Here is a 25385-nt window from a genome sequence, read left to right as displayed (position 1 = left end):
AAAACAGTAGAAACTGTGCGTGTTTACAGTCAGCCCTCAAGAAGAGGGAACAAGGGCAAGAAAGGGGGAGAAAGATTAAGAGATAAAGCCTCAAGATTCTGTAGTTCGGAAGCGTTTGGACAGAAGGACACCTTTTTGTTTTCTTTATGGGGGGAGAAGAGGGAGCAATCAGTCCTGTCCTCTCCTGCCTCTGCCTCACCTCCACTGGTTCTCCCACCCATAGCGCTCTAATCTTGGGGTTACCATGGTGATGAGGGTCTTTTCGGAAATGTACAGTAGTATGCACCCCAGGGGAAGGGGGGGGGCAGACTCTCCCCACTACCCAAGCAGGGGGGGGTGAGACCTTATTGTGGAGGAGGGGGGAGGGAAAGAGGGTAACGATTGTTTGTTTTTTTGTTTTACTTGTACAGGGGTTCATCGCTGTATTAAAATATGTACGGTCTTATTTACATTCTCTTGGTTTGGTTACAGAAACTAATAAAAAAAATAATATGCTGTTATAAAAAGTGTCTGTTTTTAATGGAGAGTTTAGCCTATTACTCGATGCAAGGGTTGATAAATTAAGAATGTACTGGATTTGAGCCAAATGCAAGGGACACATGCGGCCACTAGGAGTCACCATGTAGACATTTCATGACCAGGCATATTGGTGTTGTCATTACCTAGCTGAGGAAAAATGCAATTTAAATAATTTGAGTACAATACTACAAGGGATAGAGTTCCACATATACACAGCAAGGCTCATTGTTTCGGTAGGACAAAGTTTATTATATGATGAATTTGGACATTACCTAGTGATGGAAACTAGAATGCACAGATACATACAATATTCCAATACATGTTGACGGAGCTGTAGCCTATTTAACATGTTCTCCATTAAAGCACTGGTTACCGCGATTGATTTATCATACATGCAAACCATACTCTAACTGGATTGAGTCATTTGGAAAGTTCAGCCCCCCTAATTTAAAGTAGTTATTTAAGAAAAAACAAAATCATACATCTGACATCAAAACTGTAGAAAAATAATTCCTCTATAAACATTTGTGGACTGTGCCACAGCAAAAGCCTTCCCACTGAAACAACAGACATGCCGGGGGAGAGGGTCCCATTCCATCTCCATCTTCAAAACGCTTCCGAATTTGGTAGTCAGGCTATGCTACTACACATAGATGTTGATGGCGTCTCACATTCTAACCACTGCCGCTAACTGTTATGCTCTGAAGCTGTGAGTCTCTGAAGCAGGGACAGGCGAGAGAACGTCACTAATGAGTGACTAGGTATGTAGGATAGACCATTGCTCTTCCGTGTTACATGGAGCTTGTAAGAGGAAAGGGAGCACAGGGATACACATGTTTTTATTTTTTATCTACTTTTTCTCCCCATTTTCAAATTTTTTCTCCCATCCCAATTTTGTATTGTCCAATTCTACCCTCCCCTGTCTCGAACGTTGTTAGACCATGCCTCCCACTGGTCGGCTGCAATTTGGACCAAGCCGTGCATCACGTGTCCCCTCCGGTACACGAGGAGGCAGCTGTCGCATCTTTTCACCTGTACAACGCTGTACACCTCTCAGCGGCGAGGAGTAACGCATGGGAGGCTCACGCTGCTCCCGTTGCTTCCGGATTCTGCTGTACAGGCGCACCAACCGACCTGTAGGAGTCGCTGTCCACAACGTCTGATCCCCACCCACCGGCTTTCCCGCCCCCCTAATACTGCCAATTGTATTAGTATGAACGACCAGCCAAGCCGGAAGCAACGCCGAGAGTTGGGCTCGAACCCAGCATCTCCTGCGTTAGTGGCGAGCGCCTTGCCCACTGCGCCACTTAGCCGCCGGGGATACACATTTTTTAATGTTGATTAGAGCCTTGACGTAAGCCGTAGCTACAACCACTTACGTCAAGACTCTAATCAACGTTCATTCATTGTATCCCCCCGCTCTCTCCCATGAGCTGAAAATACCGGAAGTGTTGTGGTGGTCTATGAATTTCACATGTAGTGTCTCTCAAACTCTAGCCTCACGTGGCTTACTGCTGGCCGCCCAGCCTGACGTCGTAGGACACGATATGGAAGTTGTCCCAGGCGAAGAGCTTCCTCTGTGCTGGGTAGTAGTCGATCATACTGTTGTAGCGGTACTTGTTCTTGAAGGGTACAGCCACTGCCTTGCCCCGGCTGGTCTCCGTGTCATACATGTAGTTGATGGTGGTGTTGGGTGATGCGTAGCTAGCCACGGTGTACAGCTTGCTGCAGACGATGAAGGCGTTGGCCACGCCGTTCTTCCTGATACTCGTCTCCCAGCTCCTCTTCACCTCCAGAGTGTGGTGGTCCAGCTTTGAGATCACGATGGCTCCCTTGGCTTTGTTGGTGGAGTAGATGGCCCACAGGCCCTGCTCGTCCACTGCCAGGTCGATGTCGGTGTAGCCTCCCCAGGAGTAGGGGAACTGGCCATGGAAGCCGGCGTGCGGCAGGTCGCGGCGGGCGGCAATGTTCTCGGAGCCCAGGTCGTAGCGGAGGATGGTGCGGCTGCGACGTCTCTGGTAGTACAGGGAGCCTCTGTACATAGTGGCCCCAGTGCTCTCTACTGCCTCTGGTAACAACATCACCTTGACAGGAGGAAATTATGTGATTATTAGGGCATGATGGGGAGCTAGGAACAACATGAATAACATGACTCACTGCCATATTTGTGTATATATATATATATACAGGCCTATAACTACCTTTGAGGGAAAGCCTTTGGAGAGTTGCTCCATGTCTTCATATCCAAAGAGCTGTCGGACCTCGGAGCCCACGGTGTCGATGCGCCACACCATGTTGGGTCCGTAAGGGGCCGTTGCCTCGGGGTCCTGCATCCACACACCATATTTACCAGCTATAGACTCGGCCTTCTTGTGAGTAACTGGCTCGCCCACTGAAACCAGGTCACCACAGCCTGGGTGGAAGGAGATGGGTGAAGGGACAGAAATTAGTTATTATAATAATAATGGCTTGAATTTATATAGCGCCTTTCAATAGAGGGGGAGGGGAGAGGATAACGGTGACCTAAACTAAGAAACAAAATACAGAACGGAAGAAAAACAACAAAACAAAATGAATGGGATATTCAGGAGCATTTGAGACCATAGACCTGGGTGAAGAGATTGGTCTTCAGCAGGTTTTTGAACTGGACAACAGAATTTGCATTGTGGATGGATTGTCCATGGGGAGGGAGTTCCAAAGGGTGGGGGCAGCCACACTAAAAGCCCTGTCCCCGAAGGTCCGCAACCTGGCTTGTGGGATGGTAAGCAAGCCTGTGTCAGAGGAACGGAGATTCCGGGAGGGGGTGTAGGTGTGGAGAAGGTCGGATAGGTATTGAGGGCCGGTGGTGTGTAGGGATTTATATGTCAGCACTGGAGGATTTTGAAGGTGACACGAGATTTTACAGGAAGCCAGTGGAGGTGAATGAGGGTGGGGGTGATGTGCTTACAGTGCTTATACATAAGAAGTACACAGTTGGACTTTAGGAGACAAGTTAGGAGTCACATGTTGTCCTTAGGAGACAAGTTAGAAGTCACAAGTTGACCTTAGGAGACGGATAAGAAGTCACAGGTTGAGTAACGTACACGGTAGCAACTTTCTCAGTATATGGTTGTTGGAGAGAGAAGAATGCAGGACAAGGAGGGGGATCTGAGAGCTGTTGAAAGATCTCTAGTGATCACTTCTCGGTGGGTCTATAGACGCAGCCTGACGTCTCTGTTACCACCGCAAGCTCGCCTGAACCGCCGACACGGAAGCAGCTGGCCTGCAGCTCATCCCCATGTGAGCAGCGTCCATCACTTCAAGCCTCTCAGCGGGGAAAACGATAAGGCGAGCTGTATATTTATCACTTCCTAAAATACCCACCTTCACCATCAACCCCCCCCCAGGCAGGTGGATATAGCACTGGATTTAGGGTTAGATATGAAGGGGCAATATAAATACACAGTACCTCTATAGCAACTCTTTGTGGGTGGAGGTTAAATCACGTGTTGTGCACATGCACATGTGTCCCCGGTTTAGTCCAGTCAAGCTTTGTAGAATACCTACACAAGGCCCTCTGAAAAGCAGCTCAGTGGTAAACAACTAAATAAAGTTGTAGGCAATCCAGAGGAAGGTGGAATAATAATAATTTGTTGTATCGCATCATGCATGTCAGAGATGACTTCCCCTTCACTTTTACGAGATAAACATGAAACGCTTGGAGATTGGCATGACTGTGGTATTCTCGCCCCAAATGCTGCAGTATTAATAGTAGTATTTGTTTTGGGACTGTCAGCATGGTTGAAGTGTCATGTTTGCAGGGTCAGGTGGACACAGAACGGGGGGGGGGGGGTTGTTGTGATCCGTGACCTGACAGGATGATGCGAGTGGGCTACTCTGTCTGCCTGGACGGTTTAGCAGAAATAGGCAACAGTTGGCACATAATTATGCATTGTGTGTGGGTGTCTCACTGAGTTGTGTTATACATCAGTGGTGTGTATGTGTGTGTGTGTCTGTCTGTCTGTTTGTTTGTCTGTCTCACACACACCTGTGTTGTCATCAGGGGCAGGTACCTCTGTCACCTCAGCCTTCAACTCCTGGAACAATGGAGATCCATACTGCCACTTTGGGTCTGACAAAGAGAGAGAGAGAGAGAGAGAGGGGGATAGGATGGAAGACAGTTACAAGATGGACAGAGGAAGATGAGCAGGAGTAAAGAATGTTGTGATCCCTTAAGCAGAAATAATTATGAAAGACAAACATATTTTACCTCTCAAGCTGTCCGAGTCTCCCTGCCTGTTTGGCCTGCCCATCAGGTGAGACAATTGACTGGAACCTGTCACACACGCACACGCACACACACACAGTAGTTCAGAATTGGTATTCTAATCACACAGTACCCATAATTTCAAGGTAATGTTTGTGTGGTTATAAAAACAGTATTTCATGTTTTTTGTATCCACTGCACACTCGGACCTAAAGGGAGGTGTGTTGCTACTGACAGGAAGGAATGTGACGGCAGGAAACAAACACCTCTGAATGGATTCCCAGCTGCTGTGTGGAGTATGACCCATGGACAACACACAACATGGACAACACACAACATGGACAACACAACATGGACAACACACAACATGGACAACACACAACATGGACAACACACAACATGGACAACACACAACATGGACAACACAACATGGACAACACACAACATGGACAACACAACATGGACAACACACAACATGGACAACACAACATGGACAACACACAACATGGACAACACACAATATGGACTGTTCTCAATTGGACAACACACAACATAAACAATAATAATATGGTCAACATATAACATGGACAACACAATAATATGGTCAACATATAACATGGACAACACAATAATATGGTCAACATATAACATGGACAACACAATAATATGGTCAACATATAACATGGACAACACAATAATATGGTCAACATATAACATGGACAACACAATAATATGGTCAACATATAACATGGACAACACAATAATATGTTCAATATATAACATGGACAACACAATAATATGTTCAATATATAACATGGACAACACAATAATATGTTCAATATATAACATGGACAACACACAACATGGACAACACAACATGGACAACACACAACATGGACAACACACAACATGGACTGTTCTCAATTGGACAACACACAACATAAACAATAATAATATGGTCAACATATAACATGGACAACACAATAATATGGTCAACATATAACATGGACAACACAATAATATGGTCAATATATAACATGGACAACACACATTATAATATGGTCAACATATAACATGGACAACACACATTATAATATGGTCAATATATAACATGGACAACACACATTATAATATGGTCAATATATAACATGGACAACACACATTATAATATGGTCAATATATAACATGGACAACACAATAATATGGTCAATATATAACATGGACAACACAATAATATGGTCAATATATAACATGGACAACACAATAATATGGTCAATATATAACATGGACAACACACAATAACACAGATACATATAACATGGACAACACTTATTTGGACAACTTATAACATGGACAACATACAATGACAGACAACATATAACATGAACACACAGCATATAACATGGACAACATATAATGACAGACAACATATAACATGAACACACAGCATATAACATGGACAACATATAATGACAGACAACATATAACATGAACACACAGCATATAACATGGACAACATATAATGACAGACAACATATAACATGGACAACATATAATGGACAACACAGCATATAACATGGACAACATATAATGGACAACACAGCATATAACATGGACAACATATAACACATAAGATGGACAACACACAATAACACGGACAGCATATAACATGGACAACACACAACATATAACATACAACACACCACACCTCGTCCCGTGACTGTAACCTCAGCATTCAAAACAAACCCATCCATCACCCTACTTGCCCTCATATCACTGTCAGTTATCACACTCACGCCAGTTCAACTGGAGCCGCTCCAGTGACACACTGACAGAGGTGGAAAGTAACTGATTACAGTTATTATAATTACTCTGTAATGGAGTATTTAATTTAATTAGCGACGTACATTTTTCCAAAAATCACTGATAACTTTTTTGCTACCTCAAGTTTAATAACAATAACTCTTCATCCAACTTAAAGGGGCATTTCACCAAAGATAATGCTGATTTATTTTGCACATAATCCCTCACACATCTTGCACACATTCATTTAATTTGACGTTGAGAGTAAATTAGTTTGAATATGGTCACCGGTGATGTCATTGGGGACATTGAACCCTTGTGTTGTGTTAATTACAGCTCCATGAAACAGCTCCATACAGTAGCAATGCCTTGTCTTATAGGGACTGCTACCTTATCACTTCATTGAGCTGTAATTAACACAACACAATGATTTAATGTCCCCAATGACATCACTGGTGGCCATAGTCAAGTATTCTCTTCACTTCTGATCACTGACCAGCTCATCCTTCTCCTCTCCCCTCAGATTCATCACATCATTTGTACACTGCTAGAGGGGTGACACTCCTGTGCTCTTGGCCCCTTGACCTCACAGCAGCAGCAGCATCAATCAGCACCATCCTCTTCCCTCTGCACCTCCCTCGTATCCTCCTCTTGTCTCTCTCCTTTCCTCCCACCACATCCCCATCCTTTGACTTTGGGCGACGGGTTAGGAGAGACAGGGGGTTGACTTTGGCCCCCATTACGGTTCTTCTGGGTAAATTACTGTGTCAAACATGTCAGTGCGTGTGTGATAAACACAGAGATGAAGAGGCAGCGGATGTTATTTCCCCCTGAGCCTTGAAGATACTAACATGCTAATGTGATGGGAATGAGCTGTGAGGATGGAAAGTGTGCGTGTGTGTGCATGAACTTGTGCATGTGTGTGACTGTGTTTTCAGATGTTTACAGTTGGAGGTTGATAATGAGCCCTAATGATGGAGTGAACATCTGGAAGCTGTTGTTGATTTGCTGCCTTGACGAGAGGGGCGAGACGAAGCTAGTGACTTAACTGTGGGCTCCTCTGAATATTGAAACAAAACTAAACAAAAGGAAAAAGAAATCTAGGAGTAAAGCCTGTCTTGAGTTTGACGTGTTTCCCATTGCTATGACTCAGTGGTGTGTTGAGAGTTGTGGTCTGCAGAGCAGGTTAATGGATGTTTCTGTACAAGAGGATGTCTCACGCATCACTCCTTTCAACTATAAACCCACAACTCCCACAGGGCACAGCCATTCATCACCAGAGGTAAACAGGGGGCGTGCGCACACACACACACGCACATACTTCTCCTGCCAGTTTCTGCGTGTGTATTTGTACAGAATGTGTATGCCATATGCATGTGTGATGGATATCGGGGGAAACCAGGCAAAACATCAAGAACCTCAGGCTGGACCTAAACATTCCCATCCCAGTTCCCCTACGGAGGGTCAATTTAAGGCGCCGACTGGTCTTTGCGTCAACCCCCTGTTATTTGTACATTAGAGCTGCTTGCTTAAATAAGGCTCAACCTCCCTCTCTCCCCCTCTCTCTCCCTCTCTCTCTCCCGCTCTCTCCCTCTGTCTCTCTCTCTCCCGCTCTCTCCCTCTCTCTCTCTCTCTCCTGCTCCCTCCCTCTCTCTCTCTCTATCTCTCTCTCTCTCTCTCTCTCTCTCTCTCTCTCTCTCTCTCTCTCTCTCCTGCACGTGTCGCTCCTCCTGCACACTTCTCCTGCGGGTTCTAGAATGTTACATTTCGTATCAGGTTCTCGAATGTTAAGTTCTTATCAGGTTCTAGAATGTTACGTTGTATCAGGTTCTAAATTGTTCTAATTCTTAGCACGAGTCTCCTGGCTAGTGTTGCCAAATGCCGATGATTCCACATAGCTATGTTCTTTCGTCGTCATTAAACAAAGTTAGCCTATAATGTATTAAAGACTAAATTAGATTGATAAGCATCCTAAGGAGTGTCCCCATTGTATTCATGCATGACCTTATTTGATTTACAGACTCCAATAAATGTCAGATGTAGCAGAGAAGCTCAGTGGTTAAATTTATGTTTTGTTGATGTTTGTCTTACTGAATGGGTTGTTAGCCTAAAGAGATGTTTTACACCCATGAGGACACTTTCAGCGCTGTGCTGCGAACGAACACACACACGCTCACACAGAGACACACACACAAACACACAGAGACACACACACAAACACACACACACTTCTATACCCATGTTTTCCCAAATGGTTTTACTTTTGACTGCCCGGTTCCTGCTCATATTTCTTCTGCTTTCTATAATCTGTTCACCGTCTGCTATTCCCCTGAGTTGTGTGTGTGTGTGTGTGTGTGTGTTTGCGTGCGTGCGTGCGTGCGTGTGGGGGGGGGGGGGGGGGGGGGGGCTTTCTTTGTGTGTTTTAGCCTGCAGGTGCCAACATGAGCAGCTAAGCAGATAACCTGGGCTTTGCTGGGGAAATATATGTGATCTGTTAATGCAGGGCGACTGAGAATAGGGGGTGACCGCCCGGGAAGTCAGGGGGGGATTTACTGTGGATGACAATCTCAGCTTTACAAGCTCTACACAGACAGACAGACAGACAGCAAGGAGAACAAACATGGGGATGGATGGATGGGGGGGGGGCTTAATGGAAGAAAGGACGAGGGAGGGTGTGGGGTGAGAGAGAGAACACGGCTGGATGGATAGAAGGGCGCGCTGCAGGCTAATTGAAGTGGTGTTTGGTCGATGCTAACACGCAGGATCCCAGAGCTTAACCCCCCCCCCCTTGGCACCAAGGCAGCCCCTCCACCCTCTGTGGCCCCCCAGCCCTATTAGAAGAGTGGTGTCCTCCTCACCCACCCCTCCCCCTCCCCCCACCCCTCCCAGCCATGACCCCACCGGGGGTCTGTGTGTCTGGCGTCATCGAAAGGCCAGAGGTGAGACCTGGACATGGATGGAACCTCCTCTTCCGACACCCGCATCACGTTTCAGTCCCCTAACCCCCCCCCCGCCATGCAGGGGAAACACCACACATAAAGCTGGACCTGCTCGTAAACACGGAGCCTGCCCTCTCTGGCTCGTCACACACTCGCCCCTTAAAGGCGGCATGAAAGCAGGCAGCGGAAACCGGACCTCTCCTTCAAACTCGCTGGGGCTTCGAAATACACACTCTCTCGTAAAATATACATACACACTTTCTATCCAAGGTACACGCACTGAGTGTATGTGTGTGCGCACCCATAGACACACACGGATCCTCCCAGGTCTTTCACTCTTCTATAAAAGCACACGGATACGGTGGCAGGAGGGACCTCTTTTGCTCCCCTGTCGGTATGAGAGCCTCCCTGGCTGTTAGAGAGACCCTCGACCCCCGTCCCCCCGACCCCCACATCCACATATATATATACTATGGAATCCCCCATACTTGTGTGTGTACCGTACGCCACTGGCACCTTGTGTGGCTCTGCGTGTGCACGGCGTCCCGTACAAGGAGGCGGTTTGTGTGTCATGAGGTCTCAGTTCCAGTTAACCTCTTGGCCACCAGTCAGACTAAACTGATCAGACTGTCTACAGTCAGTCTACAGCTAGTATACAGTCAGTCTACAGCTAGTCTACAGTCAGTCTACAGCTAGTCTACAGTCAGTCTACAGCTAGTCTACAGTCAGTCTACAGCTAGTGTACAGTCAGTCTACAGCTAGTCTACAGCTAGTCTACAGCTAGTCTACAGTCAATCTACAGCTAGTCTACAGCTAGTCTACAGCTAGTCTACAGTCAGTCTACAGCTAGTCTACAGTCAGTCTACAGCTAGTCTACAGCTAGTCTACAGTCAGTCTACAGTCAGTCTACAGCTAGTCTACAGTCAGTCTACAGTCAGTCTACAGCTAGTCTACAGTCAGTCTACAGTCAGTCTACAGTCAGTCTACAGCTAGTCTACAGCTAGTCTACAGTCAGTCTACAGCTAGTCTACAGTCAGTCTACAGCTAGTCTACAGTCAGTCTACAGCTAGTCTACAGTCAGTCTACAGCTAGTCTACAGCTAGTCTACAGTCAGTCTACAGCTAGTCTACAGTCAGTCTACAGCTAGTCTACAGCTAGTCTACAGTCAGTCTACAGCTAGTCTACAGTCAGTCTACAGCCAGTCTACAGCTAGTCTACAGTCAGTCTACAGCTAGTCTACAGCTAGTCTACAGTCAGTCTACAGCTAGTCTACAGCTAGTCTACATCTAGTCTACAGCTAGTCTACAGCTAGTCTACAGCTAGTCTACAGTCAGTCTACAGCTAGTCTACAGTCAGTCTACAGCTAGTCTACAGCTAGTCTACAGTCAGTCTACAGCTAGTCTACAGCTAGTCTACAGTCAGTCTACAGCTAGTCTACAGTCAGTCTACAGCTAGTCTACAGCTAGTCTACAGTCAGTCTACAGCTAGTCTACAGTCAGTCTACAGCCAGTCTACAGCTAGTCTACAGCCAGTCTACAGCTAGTCTACAGCCAGTCTACAGCTAGTCTACAGCCAGTCTACAGCTAGTCTACAGCTAGTCTACAGCTAGTCTACAGCCAGTCTACAGCCAGTCTACAGCTAGTCTACAGCTAGTCTACAGCTAGTCTACAGCTAGTCTACAGCCAGTCTACAGTCAGTCTACAGCTAGTCTACAGCTAGTCTACAGCTAGTCTACAGCCAGTCTACAGCCAGTCTACAGCTAGTCCACAGCCAGTCTACAGCTAGTCTACAGCTAGTCTACAGCTAGTCTACAGCTAGTCTACAGCCAGTCTACAGCCAGTCTACAGCCAGTCTACAGCTAGTCTACAGTCAGTCTACAGCTAGTCTACAGCTAGTCTACAGCTAGTCTACAGCCAGTCTACAGCCAGTCTACAGCTAGTCTACAGCTAGTCTACAGCCAGTCTACAGCCAGTCTACAGCCAGTCTACAGCTAGTCTACAGCTAGTCTACAGCTAGTCTACAGTCAGTCTACATCTAGTCTACAGCTAGTCTACAGTCAGTCTACATCTAGTCTACAGCTAGTCTACAGCTAGTCTACAGCTAGTCTACAGCTAGTCTACAGCTAGTCTACAGCTAGTCTACAGTCAGTCTACAGCTAGTCTACAGCTAGTCTACAGTCAGTCTACATCTAGTCTACAGCTAGTCTACAGCTAGTCTACAGTCAGTCTACATCTAGTCTACAGCTAGTCTACAGCTAGTCTACAGTCAGTCTACAGTCAGTCTACAGCTAGTCTACAGCTAGTCTACAGCTAGTCTACAGCGAGTCTACAGCTAGTCTACAGCTAGTCTACAGCTACAGCTAGTCTACAGCTAGTCTACAGCTAGTCTACAGCTACAGCTAGTCTACAGTCAGTCTACAGCTAGTCTACAGCTAGTCTACAGCTAGTCTACAGCTAGTCTACAGCTAGTCTACAGCTAATCTACAGCTAGTCTACAGCTAGTCTACAGCCAGTCTACAGCCAGTCTACAGCTAGTCTACAGCTAGTCTACAGCCAACTAGCTAGTCTACAGCTAGTCTACAGCTAGTCTACAGCTAGTCTACAGCTAGTCTACAGCCAACAAGCTAGTCTACAGCTAGTCTACAGCTAGTCTACATCTAGTCTACAGCCAGTCTACAGCCAACTAGCTAATCTACAGCTAGTCTACATCTAGTCTACAGCTAGTCTACAGCCAACTAGCTAGTCTACAGCTAGTCTACATCTAGTCTACAGCTAGTCTACAGCCAACTAGCTAATCTACAGCTAGTCTACAGCTACTGCAGCCAGTCTACAGCTAGTCTACAGCTAGTCTACAGCTACTGCAGCCAGTCTACAGCTAGTCTACAGCCAGTCTACAGCTAGTCTACAGCTAGTCTACAGCCAGTCTACAGCTAGTCTACAGCTAGTTTACAGCTAGTCTACAGCTAGTCTACAGCTAGTCTACAGCCAGTCTACAGCTAGTCTACAGCCAGTCTACAGCTAGTCTACAGCTAGTCTACAGCTAGTCTACAGCTAGTCTACAGCCAGTCTACAGCTAGTCTACAGCTAGTCTACAGCTAGTCTACAGCTAGTCTACAGCTACAGCTAGTCTACAGCTAGTCTACAGCCAGTCTACAGCTAGTCTACAGCTAGTCTACAGCTAGTCTACAGCTAGTCTACAGCTAGTCTACAGTCAGTCTACAGCCAGTCTACAGCTAGTCTACAGCTAGTCTACAGCTAGTCTACAGCCAGTCTACAGTCAGTCTACAGCTAGTCTACAGCTAGTCTACAGCTAGTCTACAGCTAGTCTACAGCCAGTCTACAGCTAGTCCACAGCCAGTCCACAGCTAGTCTACAGCTAGTCTACAGCTAGTCTACAGCTAGTCTACAGCTAGTCTACAGCCAGTCTACAGCCAGTCTACAGCCAGTCTACAGCCAGTCTACAGTCAGTCTACAGCTAGTCTACAGCTAGTCTACAGCCAGTCTACAGCCAGTCTACAGCTAGTCTACAGCTAGTCTACAGCCAGTCTACAGCCAGTCTACAGCCAGTCTACAGCTAGTCTACAGCTAGTCTACAGCTAGTCTACAGTCAGTCTACATCTAGTCTACAGCTAGTCTACAGTCAGTCTACATCTAGTCTACAGCTAGTCTACAGCTAGTCTACAGCTAGTCTACAGCTAGTCTACAGCTAGTCTACAGCTAGTCTACAGTCAGTCTACAGCTAGTCTACAGCTAGTCTACAGTCAGTCTACATCTAGTCTACAGCTAGTCTACAGCTAGTCTACAGTCAGTCTACATCTAGTCTACAGCTAGTCTACAGCTAGTCTACAGTCAGTCTACAGTCAGTCTACAGCTAGTCTACAGCTAGTCTACAGCTAGTCTACAGCTAGTCTACAGCGAGTCTACAGCTAGTCTACAGCTAGTCTACAGCTACAGCTAGTCTACAGCTAGTCTACAGCTAGTCTACAGCTACAGCTAGTCTACAGTCAGTCTACAGCTAGTCTACAGCTAGTCTACAGCTAGTCTACAGCTAGTCTACAGCTAGTCTACAGCTAATCTACAGCTAGTCTACAGCTAGTCTACAGCCAGTCTACAGCCAGTCTACAGCTAGTCTACAGCTAGTCTACAGCCAACTAGCTAGTCTACAGCTAGTCTACAGCTAGTCTACAGCTAGTCTACAGCTAGTCTACAGCTAGTCTACAGCCAACAAGCTAGTCTACAGCTAGTCTACAGCTAGTCTACATCTAGTCTACAGCCAGTCTACAGCCAACTAGCTAATCTACAGCTAGTCTACATCTAGTCTACAGCTAGTCTACAGCCAACTAGCTAGTCTACATCTAGTCTACAACTAGTCTACAGCCAACTAGCTAATCTACAGCTAGTCTACAGCTACTGCAGCCAGTCTACAGCTAGTCTACAGCTAGTCTACAGCTAGTCTACAGCTACTGCAGCCAGTCTACAGCTAGTCTACAGCTAGTCTACAGCTAGTCTACAGTCAGTCTACAGCTAGTCTACAGCTAGTCTACAGCTAGTCTACAGCTAGTCTACAGCCAGTCTACAGCTAGTCTACAGCTAGTCTACAGCCAGTCTACAGCTAGTCTACAGCTAGTTTACAGCTAGTCTACAGCTAGTCTACAGCTAGTCTACAGCCAGTCTACAGCTAGTCTACAGCTAGTCTACAGCTAGTCTACAGCTAGTCTACAGCTAGTCTACAGCTAGTCTACAGCTAGTCTACAGCTACAGCTAGTCTACAGCTAGTCTACAGCCAGTCTACAGCTAGTCTACAGCTAGTCTACAGCTAGTCTACAGCTACAGCTAGTCTACAGCCAGTCTACAGCTAGTCTACATCTAGTCTACAGCTAGTCTACAGCTAGTCTACAGCTAGTCTACAGCTACAGCTAGTCTGCAGCCAGTCTATAGCTAGTCTACAGCTAGTCTACATCTAGTCTACAGCTAGTCTACAGCCAGTCTACAGCTAGTCTACAGCCAGTCTACATCTAGTCTACAGCTAGTCTACAGCCAGTCTACAGCTAGTCTACAGCTAGTCTACAGCTAGTCTACAGCCAGTCTACAGCTAGTCTACAGCTAGTCTACAGCTACAGCTAGTCTACAGCTAGTCTACAGCCAGTCTACAGCTAGTCTAAATCTAGTCTACAGCTAGTCTCCATCTAGTCTACAGCTACTGCAGCCAGTCTACAGCCAACTAGCTAATCTACAGCTAGTCTATAGCTAGTCTACAGCTAGTCTACAGCTAGTCTATAGCTAGTCTACAGCTAGTCTACAGCTAGTCTACAGCCAGTCTACAGCTAGTCTACATCTAGTCTACAGCTACTGCAGCCAGTCTACAGCCAACTAGCTAATCTACAGCTAATCTACAGCTAGTCTACATCTAGTCTACAGCTAGTCTACAGCTAGTCTACAGCTAGTCTACAGCTAGTCTATAGCTAGTCTACAGCTAGTCTACAGCTAGTCTACAACCAGTCTACAGCTAGTCTACATCTAGTCTACAGCTACTGCAGCCAGTCTACAGCCAACTAGCTAATCTACAGCTAATCTACAGCTAGTCTACAGCTAGTCTACAGCTAGTCTACAGCTAGTCTACAGCTAGTCTACAGCCAACTAGCTAGTCTACAGCTAGTCTACAGCTAGTCTACAGCTAGTCTACAGCTAGTCTACAGCTAGTCTACATCTAGTCTACAGCTAGTCTACAGCTAGTCTACAGCCAGTCTACATCTAGTCTACATCTAATCTACAGCTAGTCTACATCTAGTCTACAGCTAGTCTACAGCTAGTCTACAGCTAGTCTACATCTAGTCTACAGCTAGTCTACAGCTAGTCTACAGCCAGTCTACAGCTAGTCTACAGCTAGTCTACAGCTAGTCTACAGCCAACTAGCTAATCTACAGCCAGTCTACAGCTAGTCTACAGCTACTGCAGCCAGTCTACAGCTAGTCTACAGCTAGTCTACAGCTACTGCAGCCAGTCTACAGCTAGTCTACAGCTAGTCTACAGCTAGTCTACAGCTAGTCTACAGCCAGTCTACAGCTAGTCTACAGCTAGTCTACAGCTAGTCTACAGCTACTGAAGCCAGTCTACAGCCAGTCTACAGCGAGTCTACAGCCAACTAGCTCATCTACAGCTAGTCTATAGCTAGTCTACAGCTAGTCTACAGCCAGTCTACAGCTACAACTAGTCTACAGCCAACTAGCTCATCTACAGCTAGTCTATAGCTAGTCTACAGCCAGTCTACAGCTACAGCCAGTCTACAGCTAGTCTACAGCTAGTCTACAGCTAGTCTACAGCCAGTCTACAGCTTGTCTACATCTAGTCTACAGCTAGTCTACATCTAGTCTACAGCTACTGCAGCCAGTCTACAGCCAACTAGCTAATCTACAGCGAATCTACAGCTAGTCTACAGCTAGTCTACAGTCAGTCTACAGCCAGTCTACAGCTACAGCTAGTCTACAGCTAGTCTACAGCTAGTCTACAGCTAGTCTACAGCTAGTCTACAGCTAGTCTACATCTAGTCTACAGCCAGCTAGTCTACAGCTAGTATACAGCTAGTCTACATCTAGTCTACAGCTAGTCTACAGCTAGTCTACAGCTAGTCTACATCTAGTCTACATCTAGTCTACAGCTAGTCTATAGCCAGTCTACATCTAGTCTACAGCTAGTCTACAGCTAGTCTACAGCTAGTCTACAGCTAGTCTACATCTAGTCTACAGCTAGTCTACAGCCAGTCTACAGCTAGTCTACAGCTAGTCTATAGCCAGTCTACATCTAGTCTACAGCTAGTCTACATCTAGTCTACAGCTAGTCTACAGCCAGTCTACATCTAGTCTACAGCTAGTCTATAGCCAGTCTACATCTAGTCTACAGCTAGTCTACAGCTAGTCTACAGCTAGTCTACAGCTAGTCTACATCTAGTCTACAGCTAGTCTACAGCTAGTCTACATCTAGTCTACAGCTAGTCTACAGCCAGTCTACATCTAGTCTACAGCTAGTCTATAGCCAGTCTACATCTAGTCTACAGCTAGTCTACAGCTAGTCTACAGCTAGTCTACAGCTAGTCTACATCTAGTCTACAGCTAGTCTACAGCCAGTCTACATCTAGTCTACAGCTAGTCTATAGCCAGTCTACATCTAGTCTACAGCTAGTCTACAGCTAGTCTACAGCTAGTCTACAGCTAGTCTACAGCTAGTCTACATCTAGTCTACAGCTAGTCTACAGCCAGTCTACAGCTAGTCTACATCTAGTCTACAGTCAGTCTACAGCCAGTCTACAGCTAGTCTACATCTAGTCTACAGCCAGTCTACAGCCAGTCTACAGCTAGTCTACAGCTAGTCTACATCTAGTCTACAGCTAGTCTACAGCCAGTCTACAGCTAGTCTACAGCTAGTCTACAGCTAGTCTACAGCTAGTCTACAGCCAGTCTACAGCCAGTCTACAGCGAGTCTACAGCCAACTAGCTAATCTACAGCTAGTCTACAGCTAGTCTACAGCTAGTCTACAGCTAGTCTACAGCTAGTCTACAGTTAGTCTACAGCCAGTCTACAACTAGTCTACAGCTAGTCTACAGCTAGTCTACAGCTACTGCAGCCAGTCTACAGCCAGTCTACAGCGAGTCTACAGCCAACTAGCTCATCTACAGCTAGTCTATAGCTAGTCTACAGCTAGTCTACAGCCAGTCTACAGCTACAGCTAGTCTACAGTCAGTCTACAGCTAGTCTACAGCCAGTCTACAGCTAGTCTACAGCCTGTCTACAGTTAGTCTACAGCTAGTCTACAGTCAGTCTACAGCTAGTCTACAGCTAGTCTACAGCTAGTCTACAGCTAGTCTACATCTAGTCTACATCTAGTCTACAGCTAGTCTACAGCCAGTCTACAGCTAGTCTACAGCTAGTCTACAGCTAGTCTACAGCCAGTCTACAGCTAGTCTACAGCCTGTCTACAGCTAGTCTACAGCTAGTCTACAGCTAGTCTACAGCTAGTCTACAGCCAGTCTACAGCTAGTCTACAGCCAACTAGCTAGTCTACAGCTAGTCTACAGCCTGTCTACAGCTAGTCTACAGCTAGTCTACAGCTAGTCTATAGCTAGTCTACAGCCAACTAGCTAGTCTACAGCTAGTCTACAGCTAGTCTACAGCCAACTAGCTAGTCTACAGCTAGTCTACAGCCAGTATACAGCCAACTAGCTAGTCTACAGCCAGTCTACAGCCAGTCTACAGCTAGTCTACAGCTAGTCTACAGCTAGTCTACAGCTAGTTTACAGCTAGTCTACAGCTAGTCTACAGCCAACTAGCTAGTCTACAGCTAGTCTACAGCCAGTTTACAGCCAACTAGCTAGTCTACAGCTAGTCTACAGCTAGTCTACAGCCAACTAGCTAGTCTACAGCTAGTCTACAGCTAGTCTACAGCTAGTCTACAGCTAGTCTACAGCTAGTCTACAGCCTGTCTACAGCTAGTCTACAGCTAGTCTACAGCCTGTCTACAGCTAGTCTACAGCTAGTCTACAGCTAGTCTACAGCCTGTCTACAGCTAGTCTACAGCTAGTCTACAGCTAGTCTACAGCTAGTCTAAACTAGTCAGTGCATCAGCCCGTACGTCTTCATTATGAGAGTGATGTGTATACAGCAAAGGAGATACATATAGTGAATTTGCATTGCATAAAAAAGAAGCTTATATATCAGTAGTTAGTGTGCAGGGTGTATTCTCTTACCTCCGGCAGGTCTCCCCAGGCCACTGTCCTGTCGCGGGGGGCTTGGTGCCACCAGTGGAGGACAGGGTTTGTTCCTCAACCTCTCCGTCTCCCTCCTCATCTCCTCCACCCTGCGCTGCAGCCCCTGCATCTCCCTCTCCAGACGCTGCTTCTCTCCCTGTAACTGGTTCTTCTCTCCCGTAGCCTTGGCCAGAGCCTCCTGGAGCCCAGGCTGAGAGCCTCCAACCGCCCCAGCGCCGGGACGCCCCATTTCCCCTCCGGTCAGCCTGGATACCAGCACCTCCAGCAGGCTGAGTCTGGCCTTCAGACCTTCCATTTCTGGGCCTCCAGTCTGGGGGCAGCTGGCCTCGCTGGGGCTGGGCACCGTGAAGGTGTACTGGCATCGCCCACTCCGGTCGTTCCCCCTCCACAGACTGGCTCGGTCCTGTGCCTCGCCTCCCAGCAACAGAGCGCTCACACACATAGACAGCAGCAGGAACATGGTGTAGAAGAGGATCCTTCCACACACTGGCAGATAAGAGTCTCTATGCAGACGTATAGTTATATGTTCTCTCTCTCTCTCTGAAGGTTATATCCTTCTCTTTCCTGTGATGAAATGCTCTCCTCTTTGACCTGTGGCTTGTGTCCTTGTCTTAATCTTCTTGAGGCCCAATGTCCTTGTGTTGTCTTTCTTTTTCTTTTCTTCTCTTCTCTTCCCCCCTGTCAGGTAGGTCTTGTTTTCTTGTTTTCTCTGGACAGGTTCCTCAGCTCTGTAGCTCTGAGCGGCTCCCAGCAGCTCACTGATATTTATACAGTCTGGAAGGCAGGGAGAGAGAGAGGTGATAGGGAGGGAGGGAGGGAGGGAGGGAGGGAGGGAGGGAGGGAGGGAGGGAGGGAGGGAGGGAGAGGTTGAGGAGAGGAAGGGATGGGAGGAGAGGGTAGGGAGGGAGTGAAGGAGAGAGGGAAGGGGGAGAAAGGGAGGGAGTAATGGGATGCTGTGTGTTTTGGGGATTGTCTCAACAACAAAAACATTCCTAGGGAGTGTGTGTGTGTGTGTGTGTGTGTGTGTGTGTGTGTGTGTGTGTGTGTGTGTGTGTGTGTGTGTGTGTGTGTGTGTGTGTGTGTGTGTGTGTGTGTGTGTGTGTGTGTGTGTGTGTGTGTGTGTGTGTGTGTGTGTGTGTGTGTGTGTGTGTGTGTGTGTGTGTTGTTGTAGTTGTAGTTGAAAGCTCAAATCTGGTTCAGGAGTCATCACTATCCTCATTCATAAATGTCTCATAAAAGGCGATAGATCCTCATCAAACTGTAATACGGGACTCAGTTGTCTCAACACAGAACCAGTATGTCCAGGGGGACGTGGCTGAGGTCCTGCCCCCAGCCAGGGGTGGTTAAGCTGGGCCACAGGGTGTACGGTTACCCCCCGAGGTGCTGGTGTCCTCTTTCATACTGGTGTGGGGCCAGAACGTCACGTCAGTGGGCAATATGGGACGTCATTATGAGGGGTCGGGGTTACAAGCCGATCGATAACAGGATACGTGGGCTGACCCCATCATGCCCTGGCTCGCCCCTTAGCAGAGATTGGGTTTGTTATGATGTGTGTGTGTGTGTGTGTGTGCGTGTGTGTGTGTGTGTGTGTGTGTGTGTGTGTGTGTGTGTGTGTGTGTGTGTGTGTGTGTGTGTGTGTGTGTGTATATAAATAATATAATAATAATAATAATAATAATAATAATAATAATAATAATAATAATAATAATAATAATAATAATAATAATAATAATAATAATAATAATAATAATAATATATGTAACATAATATGTGTGTGCTTCTGTATGTTTTGAGTGGGTGATTCTGTGTTTATGTGTGTGTGTGATTTTGTGTTTTTGAGTGTGTTTGTGTGTGTGTGATTTTGTGTTTTTGAGTGTGTGTGTGTGTGTGTGTGTGTGTGTGTGTGTGTGTGTGTGTGTGTGTGTGTGTGTGTGTGTGTGTGTGTGTGTGTGTGTGTGTGTGTGTGTGTGTGTGTGTGTGTGTGTGTGTGAGTGTGTGTGTGTGTGTGTGTGTGTGTGTGTGTGTGTGTTTGTACAGACCAGATGCTTTTCCACTCAGCTCCTAAGGTTCTTATGTGGTTTAATATGCCATCAGCCATGGCTTACTGACCAGGGACCACATGCAACTCATCTCTTCCTCTATCAGTCACTCTATCAGTCACTGTCTGAACACATGATTCTCCTCTGCCCTCCATCTTTCTTTCTGCTCTTCTCTTTCATGATGCTCAGCAATATTGAGTTATCCCTTTGTTTTCATCAAACTGGGATGATAGTTACATTTGAAACACAGATGTATGGAGATACACACACACACACACACACACACACACACACACACACACACACACACACACACACACACACACACACACACACACACCTGCCTTTCACTCCCTTTCACACCTCACTCCTTCCTCTGAGTTCTCCTTGGTTTCCTCTCTGCTCCTCATCCATCCATCTCTGTTGACCTCCCAGGCAAACCTGCTGACGCCCCAAACATTCCCTGTCCCAGATTCCTCAATCCAGATGGGCCAAGGGTCAAGGTTAACATGGACTACTGTACATGAACTTTACATGTCTATCCTGGTGATAAGTCAGTGTCTGATTACTGTTAGACTCAACCCGTTGGGTCAGCTTCATATCTACCCTTTCAGGTGTATGTTTATTTATTTATTTGTAATGTTTTCTCAGAATTCTAAAACTCTATAGCTTCTCAATTACCAGTATCCAATGTTCATTAGAATGTTCAGTCCTCAAAACTGGAGTAGCAAAAGTGAAATCTCTCCCCTTGAGAGGGTTAACAAAAGAAAAAGAGGGATTTAGCCGCTTCGATCAGACGGCGTGGGTATGCGTGTACAATTGGTTGGACTGATGAATGAAATAATGTATGTTTGATGTGGGAGACAGTGATTTGAGGGCAATATTTATGACCCGGGCGAGGCCTCTCACAGGAAATATCAAAACGGTGAGAAGTTGTGGAGAGGGGGGAGAGTGACGGATGAAAGACGGGATCAAGAGAGGAGGAGCGGGGAGAGCAAAACCACATGGACACGAGACACGGGAGGGAGGGAGGAGAAGGAGCTACTGGGAAAGGCGAGAGGAAGGAGGCATGGGGCTGGGGAGAGAGCGAGAGAGAGAGAGAGAGAGAGAGAGAGAGAGAGAGAGAGAGAGAGAGAGAGAGAGAGAGAGAGAGAGAGAGAGGGGGAGAGAATGCCTGCTGCAGGTTGGCAGAGGCTAACCACCCTTCTCACTTTCTGGGTCCTGTTCCCTTTTATATAACTTGTAATAACTGATGCCATGCCCAGTGTCTGAGGTCATCCATTACTGGGCAAACTACAGAACCAGAGAACCAAAACACACATTCCTGCCAACACACACACACACACACACACACACACACACACACACACACACACACACACACACACACACACACACACACACACACACACACACACACACACACACACACACACACACACACACATACACACACACACACACACACACACACCAACACAATAGACACACCACTATTGAATAGTCATACCACAAATCACCTTGGTCAGTCCTTTGTGCCAGTAGCCATCAGGCTCCACAAAAGTGGGCAAGGACTGATGTGGCCAACAGCTGGAGAACGAAGGTTATCCTATAACCCTAGCCATTATGAGATGTATCTCCTGCACCTACTGTGCGTGTGAAAAAATTGCACATGCACGTCATTTGCACGTGACCACGCCTACTCCTGTGCGTGCCTACAAGACACAGGGAGTGGTCACGTCCACGCCCTTCCAAGTTTGAATTCCATACGTGAAAAACATCCAAGGGACCTCAGGGCGCTGAAGAGCGAGACGCTCAGCCAGTATTCATATAACTAGGGTTATAGGATAACCTTCGTTATATATTCATACTGGCCAATCGCATCTCGCTCTGCCATTATGATATCAAAAGGGGCAGAGCGGACGCGTGGCCACGTCAAATGCACCCCCTGAGGGCCCATAAGCCCCTGCCAGGAAGGAGTGGAGTCCCGTCCACCCGCCCGTCCTAACGAAGGGGGGGAGGCAGTCAACTACAACCAATGTGCGAAAAAGGGAACCAGACATCCTAGAACGCACAGTGCAAGCGGGACCACGTGTGACACAGCACTCCGCGGTCCACACCCACACACACCTGCTAGCCCACCTGATGGCGGGATGCAGGAGAGGTCCCGGACCTCAGGACTGCCTGGGAGACAGACTTGATTCGAGGCATATAATACAAATAACACGTACTGGACTAAACTGTAGACACTAACACACAGGATGCACAACTAAGCATATTATTTGATAGTGAATGGAGGTTATGGTTCGAGACACACTGCGAATAACACACAGACCACTGGGAGTACAATTTTTAAATAAATGAATGCAACACAGTCATACATATCCTTGCAAAGGTATGTAAAAACCTATCAATAGGAAGAAAATGCACCTCAGACCTAGTGCTGGGGTTTAACCCCTGACCCTTTCAAGGGGGTCTCCCTTCTTAGATGTCGTTGACAGCAGTGTTGCAATAAAACAGGCAAACAGTCAACAGACAAGCAGTTACAATAAAACATACCATCACATTTGATATGTATAGAAAAGGTGTAATTCCCATAGCAGGAGTCGAACCCGCGCCGCCCTGTTGAAACCATGGAATCCTTACCGCTAGACCATATGGGATTTCATGTGGTATACTGTACAAAACCTAATCACTGTAATTACAACATCAAGCTGTTTGTCTTACAAAGGAGTGAGGTGTCATGGGGGGTGTTATATGTCAACCCTTGACAAATTAGCATTATCCTCCTACACGCAGAGATCCTTCTGACTATTGACTCAATCTAGTAAAAATAGTTAATTCGCCCTTTTAAAAACACCTCATACAATATCTTGAGTTTCCTTCGACTATCACTTTTGTGTTGATTGAATATTTCATGCTGTGTGTAACTGTAGTTTGTAATACAGGTCCAAAATATTGAGAGCATAATGTAGCAGGGGTTTTCTTATTGCACCTGAAAAAACAAATTTAACTAGACGCTGTTCTGTAAAGTAATTCAGAAATGTATTTGTTGTATACTGTATCTTAGAACAGCTTAAAGAAAAGACGTAGGAGATCTTTGGGGCTTGATCTTACTAAACTTCTAAAATACATCTGTATTGAAACACATTGTTTTTACCGCTTTTCTTATCATTGTGTAAACGTCTATTTTACATGTATCGATCTGTTTCATGATTTGATATGTTTATAATTTATGTGTATCATTGACACTCAACCATTAAACAAAAAATTCAGAATTCAATAGTGTAACTGAGGGGTACAATTCCCTGACTGTATTGTTAGATATGATACTTACTACCACTACCTCTTGTACTTTAGACTCTGGCCACCCAGTACTAGGCATAAATAATTATGGTAAACACTCCCACGTAGATGAAACGATCCAACACAAATGTACCAAGTCGAAAGTCTGCGTTTAATAATAATTAATACATAGCAAAAGGTATGTAGAGCAATCACTTAATTACATTTATGATTTGAAATAGGATGCACTTTTATGGCAAATGAGTATTCGTTGGTATATCAATAGAGAACGTCCAATCTCTGGTGGCGCAGGCGGTAAATATACAACCTGGAATATTTAAGGAATAATAGCAATGATACTTTAATGATTATAGAACTGGATACACTAGGGGGGAATTCCGGTCGCTTGTAAGACAACTGGAGAAGGGGGGGGGGGGTAGAGTCTGGCTGTATCCGTCTGGCCGAGGGTATCCTGGGAGAACCCACGGTTGTGCGGCTCGGTGCCTCAGCGATCCTCGATCCACAGATGAAAGCAGTTGGACTCTCTGTGGGCCGGCTTCCTCCGGTCCACGATGGAGAGACGTGAAGCGACCTCGTCGTGTAGAGCGTCTCCTCACCTGTCGTCCTCTCCGGGGGGGGGTTTTCCAACACACGGCAGTGTTGGTCTTTATCCATAGAATAATCACTGTATACAAAGCATAATCCGTGCCTGGGAAGGCGGGCTGTCGTCGGTAGAATAATCCGGTATGCAGGTCCACTCGCTCGTCGGCTCTGGGGCTCCTCGGGTGCAGCCTCACATGGGGTCGGCCACCCTGGATAAGCAGCCAGTTCTACCCGAAACGATGGGGGTACTGACTACGATAGTATTCTCACCGCACGAAGCACTACATATGAATAGACTATTATTAGCTTAATAGACTACGTCCAACTCGACGATATAGTGCCAAATATGACTATTCAAATATTAATATACACGATGTCTCAATACCGATGGTAGGCCGAACTTGGCCTTACTCCCACACGTGGCGTCGCGGGGAGGCTTTACGTCTGTCACTCTATTGGAGGGTAAGAAACTGGACTAAAAGGAAGTCCTACTTTAGTAGCGCAGTATATATACGCACTATGAACAAATAGTACCATTAGTGGTGCGGTAGCCAGATTCCTACGCGGAACTAGGACTTGTTCGTACATGTTGAGCGGTACGTTTGAACTGGGTCTGGGGGGTATGGCAGCCTGGCACCAAGGTCTCGACCAATAGTAGAATGGAGACTATTATGGGATGTTCAGTAGGCTAGAATGGATATTCAATGCATATTGTACAAGGAATATACAAGGGATATCAGGGAATATTAGAGAATATACAAATACAATTAAATATATATATATAAATAAATATATATATTCGGTTTAATCTGGCCCTTCACAACAAATAGGATTATGTGTTATCACATAACGAACAATAACACTATGCAACAACCATCAAATGCACTCACAAGACACACATCCAAACGCACACACTCACTTTAAACAAACAACACACTGCAGCATCCACTCTCCACACTTTAGAACACCTAAACACACTTTATATTTATTGGTAAAGGATTTGCACTACACCCCATACCTCAGTACACTTTACTGTAAATTGTGCCTAAATTGTATCTCATCCCATTTCTGTTTTACAGTATATAGTATTGTATATTAGTATTGCATAGTATATTGTATATTGTATGGTAACTCAGTTACTTCTATTCTGCACCGAACATTGTACATATGTATATACTGAACACTGTGTCTAC

The 25385-nt window shown here is 46.0% G+C and overlaps 1 protein-coding gene across 1 annotated transcript; it reads right to left on the bottom strand.

Moving 5' to 3' along the window:
- Nucleotides 1-750: 750 nt before the first annotated feature.
- myoc (myocilin) lies at nucleotides 751-18988 on the bottom strand. The gene is made up of 5 exons (XM_084307920.1): nucleotides 18245-18988; nucleotides 4769-4834; nucleotides 4547-4630; nucleotides 2721-2932; nucleotides 751-2603 (listed from the first exon to the last, which is right to left on the bottom strand). Exons 1-5 carry the CDS (start codon nucleotides 18723-18725, stop codon nucleotides 2028-2030), a joined length of 1419 nt encoding a protein of 472 aa, XP_084164046.1. The 5' UTR covers nucleotides 18726-18988; the 3' UTR covers nucleotides 751-2027.
- Nucleotides 18989-25385: the final 6397 nt, after the last annotated feature.

Source organism: Notolepis coatsorum (assembly GCF_963971535.1).
Source record: "Notolepis coatsorum genome assembly, chromosome: 2".
In the NCBI taxonomy this organism is placed as follows: domain Eukaryota; kingdom Metazoa; phylum Chordata; class Actinopteri; order Aulopiformes; family Paralepididae; genus Notolepis; species Notolepis coatsorum.
Note: the sequence above shows the minus strand (reverse complement) of the source record. Positions and strands in the feature narration are given on the sequence as shown.

Bases quoted from the DNA above. Each gene is read 5' to 3' on its own strand.
- myoc (XM_084307920.1), bottom strand. From the start codon at position 18,725: ATGTTCCTGCTGCTGTCTATGTGTGTGAGCGCTCTGTTGCTGGGAGGC. The intron at 4,835-18,244 runs GTAAGAGAATAC...CGTGTGTGACAG, and splicing joins CCTGGGGAGACCTGCCGGAG to GTTCCAGTCAATTGTCTCAC. The intron at 4,631-4,768 runs GTAAAATATGTT...TCTCTTTGTCAG, and splicing joins AGACTCGGACAGCTTGAGAG to ACCCAAAGTGGCAGTATGGA.